The sequence below is a fragment of the Diabrotica virgifera genome, chromosome 1 (genome assembly GCF_917563875.1).
Source record: "Diabrotica virgifera virgifera chromosome 1, PGI_DIABVI_V3a".
Lineage (NCBI taxonomy): Eukaryota > Metazoa > Arthropoda > Insecta > Coleoptera > Chrysomelidae > Diabrotica > Diabrotica virgifera.
This window is the reverse complement of record NC_065443.1, coordinates 132,029,830-132,050,236: the sequence shown is the minus strand read 5'-3', so window position 1 is coordinate 132,050,236 and position 20,407 is coordinate 132,029,830. Positions and strand designations below refer to the sequence as shown.

At 32.7% G+C, this 20,407-nt stretch overlaps 1 protein-coding gene across 1 annotated transcript in view; it reads left to right on the top strand.

Annotated features, from left to right (window-relative positions):
• The window catches only part of LOC114327026 (protein fem-1 homolog B), a 64,984-nt gene extending 48,016 nt beyond the window's left edge, over positions 1-16,968 (top strand). Inside the window, exons 6-8 of the mRNA XM_028275524.2 lie at positions 2,714-2,931; positions 9,474-9,697; positions 16,722-16,968. Coding sequence (XP_028131325.2) covers positions 2,714-2,931; positions 9,474-9,697; positions 16,722-16,885 — 606 coding nt within the window. The 3' untranslated portion in view covers positions 16,886-16,968. The remainder of the gene's footprint in view (positions 1-2,713; positions 2,932-9,473; positions 9,698-16,721) is intronic.
• The last annotated feature ends 3,439 nt before the right edge of the window (positions 16,969-20,407 follow it).

The window sequence follows — 20,407 nt, the reverse complement described above, 5'->3', positions numbered from 1 at the left end:
AACTAATAATTGAATTTAATTATTTCAATAAATTAAGCAAAAACTCATAATGTTGCCCTCAATTATTGTCAAATTGTCAATGGGCAACGTTATGAGCATTTGCTTAATTGAAATAAATAAATTCAATTATTATTTGATTACTTCTTGTTCTTCATAACTTTGTTATTTTTTATTATCTTGTAAATGGTAGGGAATAAAATTTTGAAATTTTTCAGATGTGTATAACTTTACACACGCTATCAAAATAGCTATCAAAATGATAGTGTTGCCATTTAAGAAAATTAACGATGACGTCATATCTCTAAATTGGGACACCCTGTATACATTATTATTATATGTCAAAAATGACAATTTGATATACTAATCGACGGGTCTGAGCATTTTTCAAAAAAACAGTTAGTATTTTAATTATTGAATATATTCCAAATTACAGATATAACTTTGTTATTTTCTATTATCTTGTAAATGGTAGAGAATAAAAATTTGATATTTTGCAGTTATGCATAACTTTACAAACCCTATCAAATTAGCTATCAAAATGACAGTGTTGCCATTTAAGAAAATCGACGATGACGTCATATCTCTAAATTGGGACACCCTGTATACATTTTTATTGAATGTCAAAAAGGACAATTTGAAATACTGATCGACGGGTCTGAGCATTTTCCAAAAAAACAATTAGTATTTGAGATATTGAATTTATTCCACTTTACAGACTCTCTCTGTATAAAAACGACCCAAAAAGCGCGCGAACACTTGTGATGTCACATCATTATATTTTATAATGACATTTATTGTCATTGTAATAATATATGGCTTAACAAAAACACTCAAATATTACTCAGAAATAGCAACTATCAAAATATTTATAACACTGAGTGTCATAACGAATGCCAAACCTAATGAATTAATGGCGAGGACATCAAATACTATAATGATATGACGTCACGACCAATGAGGGCGCGTTTGGGCTGCCTGTTATAATTTTTCTCTCGATTTTAATCGTTTTAGGGGCCAAACGAAAGACAAAAAAACTTTTTTTTTCTTTAATACTGTTTTCTTTGATGATATTTTAAGTTATGTTCTGTTGTGATTTGTAGCATTTTTTCGAATTCAAAATTGTATGCAAGTTCCCTATTAAAAATGCCGAAGAAAAGACAATTTAATAAAAAACCATGACGTAGTAAAAATTTCGTTACCTCCGAGATGGTACGCGTTTTCTATTGACTTCGGCTTCGACTTTTTCAAGTGTTTTTTCGGCTTTGTCTCCTGGGGTAAATTGGATACATTGATTACAAATAACTCTCAACGTTTCTAGACTCCTTCTTTTAGTTTCTTGGCCTCCACCTCTTAGGTACTTGGCCAGTTCTCGTGGAAGGGAATCCTCTTTTCAAAGGGTCTGGATTTTTCCATATTCCCTTCGTTAAATACATTGTAACATGATTGTCAAATAACTATTTTATAAAAGGCAAAGGCAAAATTTTCAACCTAATAGAAACATTAATAATATTGAAAAATATTAAAAATATTACTAAAAGATTTTTAATTGAAAACTTATTGGTCCATTTCTCTGGTAACACCTCCATGGTAACCACATGAAGCGAAGAAGACAAGAGGGAATTCAAAAACTTACAATTCACGACCTCGTCTGTTCAGCTGGTAAATTCCAACGGAAAATGGAGCTAGTTACTCAAAGGAGTAAAGACAAATATAAAAATAAAATAAAAATTCCATTTTTATTCAGTTGCAAGGCGAAGGCAAAACCGTCTTATTTTTCACTTAAAACAGGGAGCGCAAACCAGCACTCTAAATCGACGAATTAGAGTGCTGCTCGACGAAGTCGATTTAGAGTGCTGGCCTTAGCCTTGCAACTGAATAAAAATGGAATTTGTATTTTATTTTTAACTATTTTATATTTTAATTTGAAATATTGTTATACATTGATTGATCTCTTTCTTAAAGTCTGGCCATTAATATTATGTAGGAGATTTTGTATTGAAATGGGGGTTGGACTTCCTATATTAAAAAGTTCCTGATACAGGTAAAATTGATTTGTTTTGTTAATTGGGCATTCAAGTAACATATGGGTTATACTTCCTATTTGTCCACATTCACAAAAAGGAGTATCACTACAATTGATTTTAAACAAATGGTATGGTGTGAGGCAATGACCCGTTCGCATTCTAATAATTGATGTCTAGACTCCTCAAAAATATATATTTTTTAATCGATTCATATATGATTTTTTAATTACTTAATTACGTATTATTTAATTCACTATTTTGTTGGGAAATAAGCCACAATTGAATTTAAAAATGAAATTTATTGACGTTTCGACTTCCACTTCGGAGGTCGCTATCGAAATACAAAATATTAATAAATTGAACAAATCTTGTTGCTTAATAAAAAAAATTCTAATTATTTATTTATTTTAATTTAATATGCCTGAATTGCCGATATGAATGAGTCAGATTAAATTAAATTATTAAAAGATTTTTTTTTACTAAGCAATAAAATTTTTTTGTTATTAATATTTTTTATTTCGATAACGACCTCCGAAGTGGAAATCGAAACGTCAATAAATTTCATTTTTAAATTAATTTGTGGCTTATTTTCCAAAAAAATAGTAAATTGTATAATAAGCCACAAAGACACAATTTCAGAACAACACATATTATTTAGGGTTAAAAGTTTAATTTTAAAATTGTTTTAGGACAACATTGAAAACAACATTACGACGATATTGTATTTACTTACAATTATAACAAAAACAATGAAGAATTTTTCAGAAGAAATAAAACATGACATGGAAAAACTCGTCTTTAGTATAAACCGTTTAAATATGACGTTACGCAATGGACAGTCCCTTCTACATTTGGCCTGTAGTTCAGATACTCCTGTTGATGATTTTCATATAACAGATATTTGCAAGTTAGTAAAATGTTTTTTATTCTATTTTTCGGTTTCAAACTTTTCATGAACAAGTTGATTATTAACGTTTAATAGTGTTACGTTTTTACTGATTTATTTATTAACTCTATTTTAATTGAAAACACTTCTTTATTCATTAATCTTTATTTTTAAACTATTTACACATACTTAATCATACAGGGTGAGTCTGTAATTTGGAATAAATTTAATATCTCATATACTAATTCTTTTTTTAAAAAATGCTCATACCCGTCGATTAGTATTTGCAATTTTCCTTTTTGACATACAATAATAATATATACAGGGTGTCCCAATTTAAAGATATGACATCGTTGATTTTCTTAAATGGCAACACTGTCATTTTGATAGCTATTTTGATAGGGTGTGTAAAGTTATACATAACTGCAAAATTTCAAATTTTTATTGCCTACCATTTACAAGATAATAAAAATAACAAAGTTATGAAAAAAAAGTAATCAAATAATAATTGACTTTAATTATTTCAATTAAGCAAATGCTCATAATGCTGCCCTCAATTATTGTCAAATAGTCAATGAGCAACATTATGAGCATTTGCTTAATTGAAATAATGAAATTCAATTTTTATTTGATTACTTGTTTTTCATAACTTTGTTATTTTTTATTATCTTGTAGATGGTAAGACAATAAAAATTTGAAATTTTGCAGTTATGCACACCCTACCAAAATAGCTATCAAAATCACAGTGTTGCCATTTAAGAAAATCCACGATGACGCCATATATTGGGACACCCTGTATACATTAATATTGTATGTCAAAAATGAGAATTTGAAATACTAATCGACGGGTCTAAGCATTTTTCCAAAAAACAATCAGTATTTGAATTATTGAATTTATTCCAAATTACAGACATAACTTTATTTTTTATTATTGTAAATGGTAGAGAATAAAAATTTGATATTTTGCAGTTATGTATAACTTTACACACCTTATCAAAATAGCTATAAAAATGACAGTGTTGTCATTTAAGAAAATCAACGATGACGTCATATCTCTAAACTGGGACAACCTGTATACATTATTATTGTATGTCAAAAAGGACAATTGGAAATACTAATCGACGGGTCTGAGTATTTTTCAAAAAAAAAAACGATTAGTATATAAGATATTAAATTTATTCTAAATTACAGACTCACTCTGTATAATTTATATGCTTTTGAAAAAAGGCAAACCCCCAACCAACGTGGAATCCTATAGACCAATCTCTTTAATCAACACTCTGGGTAAAGTTCTTGAGCTAATCCTAAAAGAGAAGCTCAATGACTTTCTCGAAAACCACAATATCATACCAAAATTTCAATACGGATTCCAGTCAGGTAAATCTACCAAACATGCAATAACTGATTTCACTACTAAAGTTACTCAAACCATCAACGATGGTTCATTCGCCATAGCCACATTCCTGGATGTGCAGAAGGCTTTCGATCAGGTCTGGCATGACGGACTTGTTCGGAAACTTCTGGACATCGGGCTACCATTACAATTTATCAAAATTGTACACTCATACCTCCACAACCGAACTGTCAGAGTGAAAATAAGTGATCAAAAGTCCACCCCCTTCACTCCACAAGCTGGAGTCCCCCAGGGTTCAGTCCTAGCACCGCTGTTGTACATCATCTACAACAGCGATATCACTAACCAAAATATCCCAGGCACTCGGCTGTTTCTCTATGCAGACGACACGGCTCTGCTCACAACAACCTCTCGATACAACCCAAGACTCCTCTTCAGAAGAGCCCAGGCTCTGTTGGACGGAGTTGGTGAATGGTGTTGTAAGTGGAGAGTCACGCTGAACGCGAACAAAACAACAACAATTGTGTTTCGCGCTCCTTCTGTGTCACATAGAATCATAATTAATGAAGACGACCAATATCCTCTGAGACTGTTAGGAGAAAGGCTTGTTGTTAGTCCGACTGCAAACTATTTAGGAGTTCTGTTCACCAGGACTCTTAACTGGAATGTAGATCTAAAGGCAACTTTAGATAGGGTAAGGAACAGGGCCAGACTTCTCAACTCTCTCTCTGGACGAATTGGCAAGACACACAAGAAGACTCTCATTCCCACTTACAAGACCTTTATTCGACCCGTCATGGAGTACAAATCTTGCCTCTACTCTCTTTGCGCTAGATCAAAGCAAGAGTGGTTGTTGAGCGCTGAACGTAGAATCTTGCGTAGATGTAACTATGAGCACTGGCGATATCCCTCAAACGAAATCCATAACATCTCGAACATCCCCAAAATCACCGAGAGAATAAACTCTCTGAACAGGAACTTCACAATCAAAGTAATCAACGGCCCCCCCTCCGACACACAAGAATCTCTCAAATGTTCCTGTTCATCTTCTGGCCACGTACTCCACCGAAAGCCCAAACGCAAAAAGATTCATTTATCGTCCGCTCTAATGCAAACATGCATTGACGAACTCCCGGTGGAGTACGAAAACATCCTCGAGGCTACCCCGTTAGCCTTCCGTACCCACCTTTAACATCTCCTCTTCCCTACCCCGAACAGGGAGAAGTTGGTTTTTTGCGGTTTCCCAACTTCATTGCACAATTATACCTGTTCGTCCCAAGAAAATAGCCGCAACTATTTTCTCCACTCGAACGCACACTGTCCACACTGCGCTCAAAGCCACCTCCTGACCGCCGACGAGGGACGCAGGTTCGCCTGTCGTTGTACAATGGTTTCTAGGGAGATTGGTCTAGAGCAAAGCACGGACAGTACACGTAAATGTCTATGGAACCAACAACAATCCATCAAACTTTCTTCTCTGTTGACTTCTTAGCCTTCTGGACACCACCGTCCGGCATAACCCAGGATCCAAAAAACACCAGGATACGGCGCTTGCCCCAGTGTGTTTTTCGGACTGTTTGCTTTTGCTGCCAACATTATACATTCACTACAAACCCTGAAGAGGACAAAATCCTAAACGGGGACAATCATTGATCGCATTTCTACATAGCATTATATCTATACACGCAAATCAAACAATGATAGTAGTGTATAATTTATATATACAATTATTTATTTACAATTGAGGCCATGAGAGCTAGAGCGGCCTAACTGATAATAACATTTCTTTATATAACCAAAGACGCAGGTACACAGGTTAACCAGAGAATAAACACAAGAAGACGCGCTGAGCTGGCCACCAGCCGTCTTACACTATCGGCCAAGAAACGCAGATACGCCCAATACTCCACTAGGAGTGATGGTCCAAGAGAGAGAGAGAGAGAGAGAGAGAGAGACAGAGAGAGAGAGATATATATAACCAAAGAATACAATCAGAAGCTAACAATGTCCGATTGTTTTAGTAATTGTATGTTGACCAAGAATCATTCTTGGTCAACATACAATAATTTTTCGGCGATTCCCTCTCAAACATCGAGAACTGCTTTGATCCTTTAAGGGGCAGGTATTATTTGGTACCTGCGTTAAGCTAACTCTCCACTTGAGAGAAAATCTCGAGATTAGTGTCAAGGTGTTGTCAATTTGAGATCAAGCCAGAGCTAAGGTGGATAGATAGCATATGCTTTTTCTCATGAGCATTTTTCAGTGCGTCACAGTTTTTCGATGTCTTTCTAACGCATTAAATTGTATATGGCAGAAAAAAAGGCACGTCTGTGATTACTTTGGTAATTATTCTAGTTCGGTGATTATTCTAGTTGTCGATAGATGGCGCTATAATAAAAAAAGAATGTGTGTGTACTTTGTACGCACGTAAGAAGTTATACTTCTATTATATAATTTAAACGAAATTAATATACTTTTTATTTATATTTTGTTTAAATATTAAACTAATTGATACTTACTACTTCTCAAACATTTTTATTAGAACAGTGCCAAAAATTAAAATAATAAAAGAATAAAACACACACAAACACATTAAACAAGCCACAACTGATGTCTGAACATTAATTCAGGAGCTTGGAGGAGTAAGGGCGAACCTGAAAAATGGTCATTTCAAAAATACTCTCATTTTCCTCACATACTTTTAAAGAATGCGTCTGTTTATTATAATAGCATTTTTCGCCCTTCATACTCCTAAAATTTCGTAAGAAATAATATACCAATCCATTCATGTCAGAAACTGAACTGCATAATCGTCTAGAAGAGTAAGGGCGAACCCACAAGCTTTCGTTGCGTTTCCGTTCAAGGTTCGCCCCTTCTCCTCTGTTAACGCGCCGGTGTTTCTGTGATTTTGTAGCTTACTTAGTAGCTTTAGTGAGATACATAAAACAAAGCAACCGTAGACGATGAAAATCAAATTGAATTCAATTGAAGCTTTATTTGTGAATTTTATTAAAAACACTAGAGATGTTTATTTTTATAGAATAAAAAGTATTAAACTTCTTTTTTTATTTCATAAAAATCTTGCAAAATCCTCTTAAGTTTTTAAGATATACCTGAAGGATTTCCATACCGTAGGAAAAGATTAGGGTGTAATTTGCATAATAGTAGAGAAATTAAATTTGCATAAAGTTTATTGTATATTGTAATTTTTATTAGTACTTGACGATAAACTTTCCGCTTACAAAGGCGCCTTTTATTATTCTGTTTAACGTTTCTGAGAAAAGATTGTAGTGATGAGCCCATGTACTGATAGAACGTGACACCCACAAAAACCATCTTTACAAAGGGAATATAAGGCATATTTTACAATTTTACAAGTTAATACTTTATTATATCAATTAACTATTTTAGTTGGGAACAAGCCATAAAATTAAAATAATAATTCCTAAGATTTACACGTTTTATTCACTTTGTAAAGATTTTTTGTCGGCATTGTAATAATACACATTGTACACCGTATCCCTCGGTAGACCGCACGCTATAGTAGAAATGCGACGATAAACCGCATAATCTAGTAGCATCACTGGTTCGCCCTTACTATTCTAACGTGTTTGTAAACTTTAACTCAGTTTTCCCGAAACATCGTTTTTGCAGTTCGCCCTTACTCCCCCAAGCTCCTGAATTGTCGAAAATTTTTTTAACTAAATACGTATTTTCTGAAAATACAATTATATAATAAATATACTTACAATCATAAAATGTATTAAAAAAAAAACAAAAAAGAAAGTTTCTATTGGGACTCGAACCAGCGCTGATAAGCGCGGTTGGTATTGGAATTCATTCGCCTTCAACGCTTAGCCACGGACACTATGTGTCATTATTTACGAAGATCGACTAACTAAACGGATTAAACTTGTGATATTTTGATATTTTGAAAATTGATCAAATTATTTTAATTTTGAATTGAAATGATTTAGAATTGAAAAAATACAACAAAACATATAGTAAGAAAACAATATATTAGGTGAATATTGATAGAAATTTTGATGATAATCAAATTATATAAATAAAAGTATTACATACTATGTATTTTGGCAGATCAAGTAGGTAGGTTTATACCCATGATACATTAACAATTATTACATACCTGTTGTTTGTTTCTGTCCTAACAACAATAAAACTAATATATTATACATTTGTTTACCTTTACCTTTACCTCCAAACCACAGCTGTCCTACAGCTGCCATATCGGATAATTTTTGACATGTCATTTGAACATCCAATCAGAACAAAGTTATAATGCGCATGCGCCGGGCTGATAGGTTTTAACATATAAAAATTCACCCTCTATCGCCGGTAAAGAAGTATAACTTCAAAAAAATTATTTACTAATTATATAATATATCTACGAATATAATCTGTACAATTTATAAGACTATACAAATCAAAAGAAAATACCATTTTATAAATGCAATAAAGACAATTTATTTGTTTTTATGCCAAATTGCAAATAAAATGTGACAACTGTCAGATAGACAACTAAAATGTCATGTTAGAATAAATATTACAAATGTGTATTTATCACGGACTTACCTTTTTTTTATCATTTGTGACGCACTGAAAAATCCTCATGAAAAGAACCATAACACAGAATGCTGGGAAAATCGGTGCTGCCAACTGGAAAACTCGAGAAAGCTTTATAAGTTGGAGGCCCTTAAAGGGATATAGCGCTGTGATGATAATATGCTAGAGTTGTGTTTTGCTTTTAATTGGTACGTTCAATTTGAGTTGTTAATAAGTAGATATACTGCAGACCCTTTAATAAATATATGCTATTCTGTCTTGTTCAGATATCGTGCCATTTTCTTAGTTAAGCATTGGTTACAGGTTTTTGAGATTTCTTGTCTATTAGACAGTTTATTATAATATGAGAACACCACAATCTAATGTAAACACTTATATCCATCTCTCGGTCACGATACTCTTGACTTTAGTACCGAATTAAACAACACCTGATCGGACCATTTTGTCAGACGACAACTCTTCGACCAGACGTCAAAGATCGACTTGTCATGATAATTATTATAAAAAAATTTAATTCGTATGAACAATAATAGTGATTTATTAAAATTGATAAATTTGTAAAAAACATTGTCTAGTTTCTATGTGCAACACTTTTTCTCTATTTTATAATATAATAATATTGTAGGTTTCCTTGCAAAGAAACAACCAAATTGTTAATTCAATGTGGTGCTAACGTAAATGCTATGGATAATGAAAGAAATACTCCACTTCACATAATTGTACAATACAACAAGGCTGTGTCTGATTTTATCACAATGCACTCGATTATTACAGATCTGATTGAAAACGGCGCACATTTGGATTGCGTGAATAAATATAATGAAACGGCACTGGATATTTCTGCCACAGGTAATTTATATGACTTACAATTTAATCTTATAAATTAATTCGCTGTAAAAAGAAATTAAGAGACATCTTATATTTCAGTTTGTTCAGAGAGCACCATAAAATCCCTTTCTTTCAGTTCTATCTTTACTCAGATTGTGAGTACTAAGAACCATTTATTGTACCTTTTCCTGTATTAAGGAAAAAGGCTCTGTCTCTTCATAGACCAAGAGGCAGCGCTGAAAAATCTATTTGAATTTATTAAAACTAGATTTTTCACAGTTGATTACTGTGAGTGTGTAGAGAAACATACTGCGGTCGGTCAAGCGAAACGTAGAACAGGTGTTACTGAGAGGGTATCAAAGTTGCTTTCCTACGAAGGTAATTAATTCCATTTACTAAGGCTGAAAAAATAGACACGTTCTAAATTAAATATAAATAAAAGTTATTATAGTCGGTCAGCTGTATGACGAGACAGAGCCGGTCGGTCGGCCGCAATAGTCGATTGAGGAAATGAAGCATTTTGGCTCGCAATTTTTTCGTCCAACATGGATTTACTTGAAATTTTCACAGAAGGTAGGGAATAGTCCAAGGATCATTTTATATATCATGCCGCTATCATCTGCTAAAACCTTGGGGTGGTTGCCACCCCATCACGGGGGTGGGAATTTTTAATTACATTTTAACTATGTAATTCGATGGAAAAAGTGATTCTAAGAAAAAAATGTTTTTTACATTTTCTTAGTAAAACTAATATTTTTCGAGTTATTCGCGCTTGAAAATAACAGTTTTTCGACGAAGAAATCGACTTTTTTAGGTTTTTTGAGAATACCTCGAAAAATATGAATTTAATCAAAAAAACTGTAGATATCGAAATTGTATCTTTTAGTAACATAAATCAAATTCTTTTCCTATAATATCTTTAAGACCAATATAAACCGAGATACGGCATGTTAAAGGTTAGCTTTTTTCTTCAAATGCATAATTTGAAATATTCAAGGCCAAATAATGGAAAAAATTTGCATTTTTCGAGGAAAACTTAAATAATATTTTTTCAAGTATACAATTAGACCTTAAAAAAATAATAGAAAGTTTCTAGCATGAAAATTAAGCGACTTATAATCAAAAAAATGTCGGTACCTGCTTTTCTCTACGAAAAAATCAGTGAAAACAACCCCCTAACTACCTTCCTAATTCAAAATTGGTCTTCACCTTTCTGTAGTTCCTTTTATATTAATATTATAAATATACTCAAGGAGTTTGACCTATTTAAAATGCCTAATTTTGGAAAAATTGGAGTTTAAACAAAAATTGATTTTTTGCAATTTGGTATTTTTTACCTTTTACTTCAAAATATCTCCAAAAATACTGAAGATACGAAAAAAAGTAAAAAATACTAAATTGTAGCTTTTTTAATGACTAAAATTACCCTTTACATAGATTTTCATTACAGTAAACCGTTAGAAAGTTATAGCTGTTTAAACCTCTATTTACCAGCAAACACCCCCTTATTCGAGCCCTTTAAACCTGCCCCAATTAAAAACTAAGGGATCTTACGCAATTTAATTTACACAGTCTTACATATCTTTAAAAATCCTACAAAATCATTTTTAAGAAACTTTTTGTCGCCAAAAATGTATAGTATATTTTTCGAGGTATTCTCAAAAAACCCTCTTGATCGAAAAACTGTTATTTTCAAGCGCGAATAACTCGAAAAATATTAGTTTTGTGCTAGATACAAGATGTTTGGCCCAATTTCAGGAAGGATATTAACTTCTGCTTCAGTCGGATGTGCACTTTTACAGATTCTGGCCATATTTTTTTTTTCAAAATGAAATGTTTTAATGTCTTCTTTTTAATTGCAAATTTCAAAAATTTTCTCTCCAGCTAGCCGTTATAGCGAAACGTTTTAGGCCGTATATCGAAAACGTCCTTAATTGAAGAGGGCCGTTATAGCGAAATGCCGTATAAAGAGCAGCCGTATAGCGAGGTATGGGTGTTAGTCTGGGCAGATTATCGGAGAATAGGCCATTTTTGGGAAAAGTTATTTACCAGCAATTTTATTGATGGAATCGAATCTTATGATTGTATATATTAATAATACAGGTATGCAAAGTCCGCAGATAGTGTGCTACTTGTTTTATAAACAAAATGGCGCCCGAAAATCGTATTTTTTTCAATTTTTGCTCTATACTCCAAAGATTTTAACCTTACACCAAAAATACCCAAATAAAAATTCACCGTAATTAAATTCTGCATAGAGACGTGTTTTTCCCGATTTACTTCGACGAAAACTTTCCCCGGAAAATGCGGGGTGTTTCCAACAAAATCTTTAATTTTCAACTAAAATTTTAGATAAGTAATTGTTTATCAATAATTAAATACTTTGGTTATATAAAAGCTCTTTTTGTATAGATTATAATTCCAGAAGCCGATGGAAATTGAATGAACAGTTTAGCAACAATTGAATTGTTAATTAAAAAATTACGGTCGCTATAATAACCACAATAATTATGATACATAAGAATAACTATGATTTTTGTATAAAAAGACACTATAGCTATCTAATGTACTTTGCAGAATTGAAATTGGACTATTTAAGCGGCTTTGGGAATATTTTAAAATTAAAAACAATTTTTTGGCTTATAAACAAATAGAATATCTCGGGATATATTAAATTAAATTAAATTATGAAAACTATATTGGAAAAAAAGCGGCAGGACGCTTCTTTTAAAAGAAAAAAATTTAATTGTGATAAGTGGTTCCTGAGATACAACCGGTCAAAGTTGACCGGCATTTACGGCAAAGATATAAACAATAAGATCATAATTTTCGAACCATCACCTTTTTATTTCGGTCCTCTTTCTGTACACCAATTTTCATATCTTTAAAGTACTCATAACATATATTATTATAATAAAAACTATCGATATTACGAGTGAAAATTGCCAAAAATAGCAAAATTCCAATCAAAAAGTAGGTTGGAGAAAATGTAATCTCAAAGTTGAAAATCGGTATACGTTAAAAAAATGCATTTTCTCGACTTCCCATGGAGCAATTTTCTTCATTCTTTTTTTGTTCGTAAGTAAGTCGAGTAGAGCCATTTAACTAACGCATTATTACTCATTATTAAATGTCAAAGTTGCTTTTGTTTTGTTATAATAAATTTATTTATTTATTATAACAAAAATTTTTAATTTTTTTAAATAAAGATTGTTTAAATAATTATACAGCTTTCAAATGAGAATATTTGTATTTCTAACATTAAAAGGTACACTTGTAGTAAGTTCATCAAAAAAAAGTCTACAACTGAAAAAAATATGTAGTTTTCTTTTCTAATAAATAAATTAGTATATTATAACAAAACAAAAGCAAGTTTGACATTTAATCATGCGTTAAGAGGAAACAGTAGCGATCAACAGGTAGCGAAAACGCGTTCCAAGATTGCGGCTGTAATTTTGAATATTTTTTCGAGATATTTGGCACACGTATTCGTAATATAATAAAGAATGGCGGTACAGAGCCCAATTTGAAAAATATATTAATATGTGGAAATTACTCTGTAATTAATACAATATTAAAAAAACGAGCCTGTACCGCCATTAAGAAGAACAAAAAAATACGCTTTCTTCAAATAAACTTTTTTATCCGATGCTTAGATTTTGTGTCATTTTGGAACTACTAAAATTTTTTATTTCATTAGTAGTTCCAAAATGACACAAAATCTAGGCATCGGATAAAAAAGTTTATTTGAAGAAAGTGTATTTTTTTGTTCTTCTTAATGGCGGTACAGGCTCGTTTTTTTAATATTGTATTTAATTACAGAGTAATTTTTACATTTTAATATATTTTTCAAATTGGGCTCTGTACCGCCATTCTTTATTATATTACGAATACGTGTGCCAAATATCTCGAAAAAATATTCAAAATTACAGCCGCAATCTTGGAACGCGTTTTGGCTACCTGTTGATCGCTACTGTATCACCTTAAGCGTTGGTTTCCTCGAAAGCGGCACCGATCAACTGCGACCGTAACACTGCGATGAATTACGTCAGATTACGGTGAAAAATTCAAGGTTCTTCACAGCGGCAATGTAATGTGCAAACTCAGCAAGCGGTGGCTTCCAACGCATCCTTGGAAACCAACGCTAATATTTTGCGTGGTATAGTTTTCTATGACGTCATTCATCGTAGTGTTACGGTCGAAGTTGGCCAGTGCCGCTTTCGAGGAAACCAACGCTTTAGTTATATGGCACTAAGTACTCGAGTTACTTGGGAACAAAAAAAGAATGAAGAAAATTGCTCGATGGGAAGCCGAGAAAATGCATTTTTTTAACGTATAGCGATTTTGAACTTTGAGATTACATTTTCTCCAACCTCATTTTTGATTGGAATTTTGCTATTTTTGACAATTTTCACTCGTAATATCGATAGTTTTTATTATAATAATATATGTTTTGAGTATTTTAAAGATATGAAAATTGGTGTGGAGAAAGAGGACAAAAATAAAAAGGTGATTGTTCGAAAATTATGATCCTATTGTTTATAGTTTATACGTTTGCCGTAAATGCCGGTCAACTTTGACCGGTTGTATATCAGGAACCACTCATCACAATTAAACGTTTTTTCTTTTAAAAGAAGCGTCCTGCCGCATTTTTTCCAATGTCGTTTTCATAATTTAATTTAATATTTAACGAGATATTCTATTTGTTTATAAGCAAAAAAATTGTTTATAATTTTAGAATATTCCTGAGGTCCCTTAAATAGTCCAATTTCAATTATGTAAAGTACATTAGATAGCTATAATGTCTTTTTATAAAAAAATCATAGTTATTCCTATGTATCATAATTATTGTGGTTATTATAGCGACCTTAAATTTTTAATTAACAATTCAATTCTTGCTAAACTGTTCATTCAATTTTCATCGGCTTATAAAGTTATTTAATTATTGCTAAACAATTACTTATCTAAAATTTTAGTTGAAAATTAAAGATTTTGTTTGAAAAACCCGCATTTTCCGGGGAAAGTTTTCGTCGAAGTAAATCGGGAAAAACACGTCTCTATGCTGAATTTAATTACGGTGAATTTTTATTTGGGTGTTTTTGGTGTAAAGTTAAAATATTGAAGTTGTTTTTGCATACCTATATTATTAATATACACACACCGGCAAAATTTGCCGAACACGTTAAAAATGGGACATGTTTGATGTCTCGTATTTCATAAACCAGTGGTCCGATTTGAGTGATTCTTTTAGTATGTTATAGCCCTATTATTTAAGAATATCGTTCTAATAATATTGTTGCTAGACAGGTAAATACCATTTTATACCGTGTGTACTAATCATACTGTGTTTTTTTCTTAAAGTTTGGAACACCCTGTGGAATATTCTAGCATATGTAAAATATTAGAATTAATACTCGATTGTAGACTTAGGCTTGCTTAACATTTTCCTTTTCGATTCATTTACTTATGTGAGATAATAAAAAAGTTATGTGCGTTAACAACTATCCATGTTTTTCATCAATAAATCCTCATAGTAGGGGAGGAAAGTATACTAAATTTGCAGTTACTCGAGCGTTATGGGGACCTATGGGATTGTGAAGAGTATGTGCTAAAATCAGAAAAAGGTTAAGTTAAGTTTTCCATAAAGTGGGGGACTTTTCATTTTTTAATTTAATTTTCCATTTGAAAACAATCATTTTTCTCCGATTATAGCGCTATCTATCCATAATCCGAAAAAATATGTCGAATAAAAGTTGCTTATTTTTACGTAAAGAATCCAAATCTGCAATAAAAATTGGGGGCTCCTATTTAAGATTTTAAATTAAATCCCCCACCCCACCTCCGTGGGGGCTCGTGACACCCCACGGAGAGGGGTGGGGGGTAAATTAAAAATTATAAATACGAAACCTGCGATATTTTGCGAAATGAACATCAGATCGTAAAACTGCAAAATACACCTAATCAATATTTTTCAAAAATCTACCGAATGGCACCAAACACGACCCCCCACGGAGGTGGGGTGGGGGGTTACATTAAAATATTAAATAGGAGCCCCCAATTTTTATTGCAGATTTGGATCCTTGACGTAAAAATAAGCAACTTTTATTCGCAACATTTTTTCCTATTATGAATAAATGGCGCTATAATCGGAAAAAACGATTGGTGGAAATGGAAAATTAAATTGAAAAATGGAGAGTCCCACACTTTATGGAAAACCTAACTTAACTTTTTTTGGTTGTAGCACCCACTCTTCACAATCCACTCCAGGTCCCAAGAACGCTCGAGTAATTGCAAATTTAGCATACTTTTCTCCCCTACTATGAGGATTTATTGATAAAAAACATGGTTAGTTGTTAAAGCACATAACTTTTTTATTTTCCAACATAAGCAAATAAATCAAAAAAGAAAATGTTAAGAAAGCATAATTCTACAATCGAGTTTTAATTTTAATATTTTATATGTGCTGGAATATTCCACAGGGTGTTCCGAACTTTAAGAAAAAAACACAGTATGCTTGTTACACCCGGTATAAAATGACATTTACCTGTCTAGCAACAATATGATTACACCGATATTCTCAAATAATGAGGCTATAACATACTAAAAGAATCACTCAAATCGGACCACTGGTTTATGAAATACGAGACATCAAACATGTCCCATTTTTAACGTGTTCGGCTAATTTTGCCGGTGTGTGTATATACAATCATAAGATTCGATTCCAGCAATAAAATTGCTGGTAAATAACTTTTCCTTGTATTTTGCTAATTAGCCCAGATTATGTAATGATTTCAATCCCTACGCCCGCCCCCCCCCTTAAGAATAGCTATAACACGATTTTGATAGGCAACCCATGCAAGTCGTATTTGTCTATGTATGAAATTTAATAAAAAAAATATTTCATTCTGAAAGCAAATGGGTGCAGGTCGACCTATATTCGGATCCCGTACTATTAATACAATTCGAAGTTTTGTTTCCGTAGAAATAAAATCTCCAATGGGACTAAATTTATGGTTATCAAACACTAATTTTGTATTTCTTTTAGGAGTTGCCGAGATCATCTTAAAAACCCAAATGAAAATCAGTTTACGATGTATTGCAGCCAACGCTATCAAAGCGTACGCTCTTACTTATAGGGGGCAGGTACCCGAAGCTTTAGAATCCTTCATTGAACTACATGGCTCAGGAGTTAAGAGGAAGAATAAGTAAATAATTTGTATATATATAAATGTGTTCTTTTAATCTAATGTGACTGTTTTTTACTGTGTTGAATAAAAATTTTATTCTTTTTATATTTGTGTTTTAGTTGACATATTGACTCATCAAATATTTACTATTGTTTTAATCTTGTGTTCGATGTTTAGATTGTTTTTGTCTTTAATTTCATATCGTTATGTCAGCTTATCCGCAAGAACAGGCAGATCAATTTTGTGATGAACTATTCGCTCCGTGCATGACTGACGCGACAACTAGCGTAATCGCCTGAAATTTTTGGCGAACACAATTTGACGTTAAACATATGATACACATATGACATATTTGATGTTAATGTAATATTTATTTACCATTTTTGATAAAATTTATTATACAAACAATAAATTCGAGTGTCAAATAAACGTCATATTAAAAAGCGGATATTTGTAAGTTCTCTGAAGCAAATATCAATTTTAACGGATTTTCTTCACTTTTTCGATATAGTTTAGTTGTCGGTGTTAACATTAATTAAGTTTACATCGAGAGCAATTAGGAAGTGTGAATTATTAGTGGTTACTACATTTTAACATTAGCTGGGTCTATTGAAATGGAAATAGATGACGATAGGAATATACCACCAGATTGGGGAAGAAAAGAAAGTCAGCATGAAAATATAAATAATAAAAATCAAAACGGCAATAATAAGGTAAGCGGAATATCTATTGAAAAAAATTATTATTCAATCATTATTCGCCAAAGTGGTCATTTTTCGCCGCTACGGGCGCTGGCATAGTTTCGTTTATCCACACCATGGTCACGCACAGAGCGAAAACAGCACTAGAAAAAGGACGCCCGATATTTTCATAATATATCTGTGTGTGTGTTTTGTGTTTTATTGGCACTGATTTTCACAACCAAGTGGCCAGTCAATTTCATAATGATTTTTTTAGACTATAACTTATCACTAACTCAGGGGAGTAATGTGTAGTGTGTGTGTGTGTGTGTTGAGTAAGTGTCTTGTTATTCTGAAAAGTCGACGTCATTGTCTTTGCAAAGAGACGCTAATTGTATCCGAACGTCTGCGGTCCCTCCGGTGAGTACCGATCCCACAAGAACAGAAACTATTTTCATTTATTAATTTATAATAAACGAAAAATTTCAGACCCTGGTGAGATTCGAACTCACGACCATTCGGACCTTTCCATCCAAAAGTAGGCGCTCTTACCACTAAGTCAGGGAGGTACATAATATATCTATAAACGTCTTGTAAAAATACTATGCAACTTTCTACTTTAAACACAAGTAAAAAATAAAATGCCAAGAATATACAACCAAGAATATTCGTATCTCGTCTATCTGTTACTCTATTAAATGAATTTAACTCTTTTAGTTCTTAGAATGATATTTGGCCCTCAAATAGATGAATTATGACAGGAAAGTGCGAAGGCGCCGTAATGCTGGATTTGTGACTCTGTATGGTACTGAAAACATCGTCAGATATATAAAAGCTAACCGTATATGATGGGCAGGTCATGTGGTGAGATGAGAGGAAAAAAGAGTGGTTAAGACAGGATCTTTTGAGAGACCAGACGGTAGATCAGTAGGTTGCCCCAGCAATAGATGGACGGATGATGTTAAAGTCGATTTATTCGTAGAATTGGGGATATCGTAGAAGATGGAGGGCTATAGTGGATGCTGCGAAGACTCAGAGTTGTTAAGTCAGTCAAGAAGAAGAAGAAGTGTTTTGAGATAGTCCGATACAGCTTGCTGGTTTGGACGAGATGAGAAACATAAATATCCATTTGTATATCGGTTCAGTCCGTAACAGACTAGTGTTCTCTGAATTAAATAGAAGCAAACCAAATACAATGACATTATGTTCTTTTGTTTAAAGTAGAAAGTTGTAAATTATTCTTATATGACAGGTGCTTTCAAATAGTTTATGAAAATAACAGGCGCCATCTAGTGTCATTTAAAGAAAAGGAACAAAAAATGTCATTGTAAGGCGACAGTTCGTAAACGGACAAATGGTAACAGCGACAGTTCGTAACGTCCAAATTGAATTATGTATTCTGTTTATTTTTGTTAACGTGGAAACCAACTGTTATTACTGCCAAAGCCAATTATAAAAAAAACTGTTATTACAGTTATAAAGGAAATTATGTTTGTCCATTTAACGAATCAGTATCAGGATAAACAGTTTTAAGGCATTTCCTATTTCGTGTTTCAGAATGTAATAAAAGTATTTAAACCAAGTATCAAAAACCATGCCTCTTTTCAACTATATTCACACAGGATAGGGGGAGGGTAGTTTTCTACCTTCATTGCACAATGATACCTATACCTAGATGAGGATCTAGCCACAGCTAGACTCCACGCGATTGCCAAAAGAAAATAAAACCCAAAACCTGAAGGGAACCGTTTGTTCATGAGCTTGGGTATTCGTTTCAGGTTTGGTACCGACACTAGGGGAAAAGTAGAAAGAAAAACCCAAAAGAAGAACTCGTCTTGGCGGTAGTACCAATCACAAGATTTATTATATTAACAGGCGATCCTAACCTTTCCTTTACAAAATGTTTACTTAGAAAGTTGGGAATGTCTTAAGACGGTTTTCGGCTTAAAGATTTCACGAATTTCTTCATTATTCCTTTGTCTAGGTATGTATATGCAAATTTAAGGAACAATAAAAGGGATAAACTTTTAAAAATATTGTTAAAAGTTTGTATGTATTTAAATATTTGTTTATGTTTATAAGACTTTTAATATATTCTAAAACACGAAATATAAAATGTGTTAAACATGTTTATTCCCGGTACTGATTCGTTAAATTGATAAACATAATTTCAATTATAACTGTAATAACAGTTAGTTTCCACGTTAACAAAAATAAACAGAATAATTCAATTTTGACGTTACGAGCTGTCGCCGTTACCGAAGTGTCGCTGTTACGAACTGTCGTCGTTACGAGTTGTCCGTTACCACTTTTCCGGTTACGAGATGTCTGCGTACGACACTATCAAGAGAACTGTACTAAACCAATCAATGCATGAGTTTGGTATACTAGAAAAACTTATCCAACTCACGCGAATAACAATGTCTAACTTAACAGCAAGTGTTAGGATACAGGAAGAGATTTTTAGAACTTTCTGAGATATACTCAGACAAGGGGATGCACTGGCTTGTGTCTTATTTGATATTGTTTTGGAAAATGCTTGTCCTAGATACGCGAATCAGAGACGGCGCACGGCGGTTTACTTTATTTACAACTAGATCGATACAAATCATAACATTGACATAATAGGTCGTAGCAAATGTGAAGCTCCCAAGCCCGTTCTCAATCTGGACTCTTCGAATTAGCCGATAGCGAGTTTTATTCTTTTTTTTTCAAATGCGAGGCAAAAACTTGTTTACTCTTATTTAATTTATTCGATTCCTTCCAGAAAATACTAGGTTAACTGTAAATGATATAAATACAAACGATTTGGTATTAGTCATTCAGTCTAGAATAATTTTAAATGTCGGGTGCTAATATTTTCA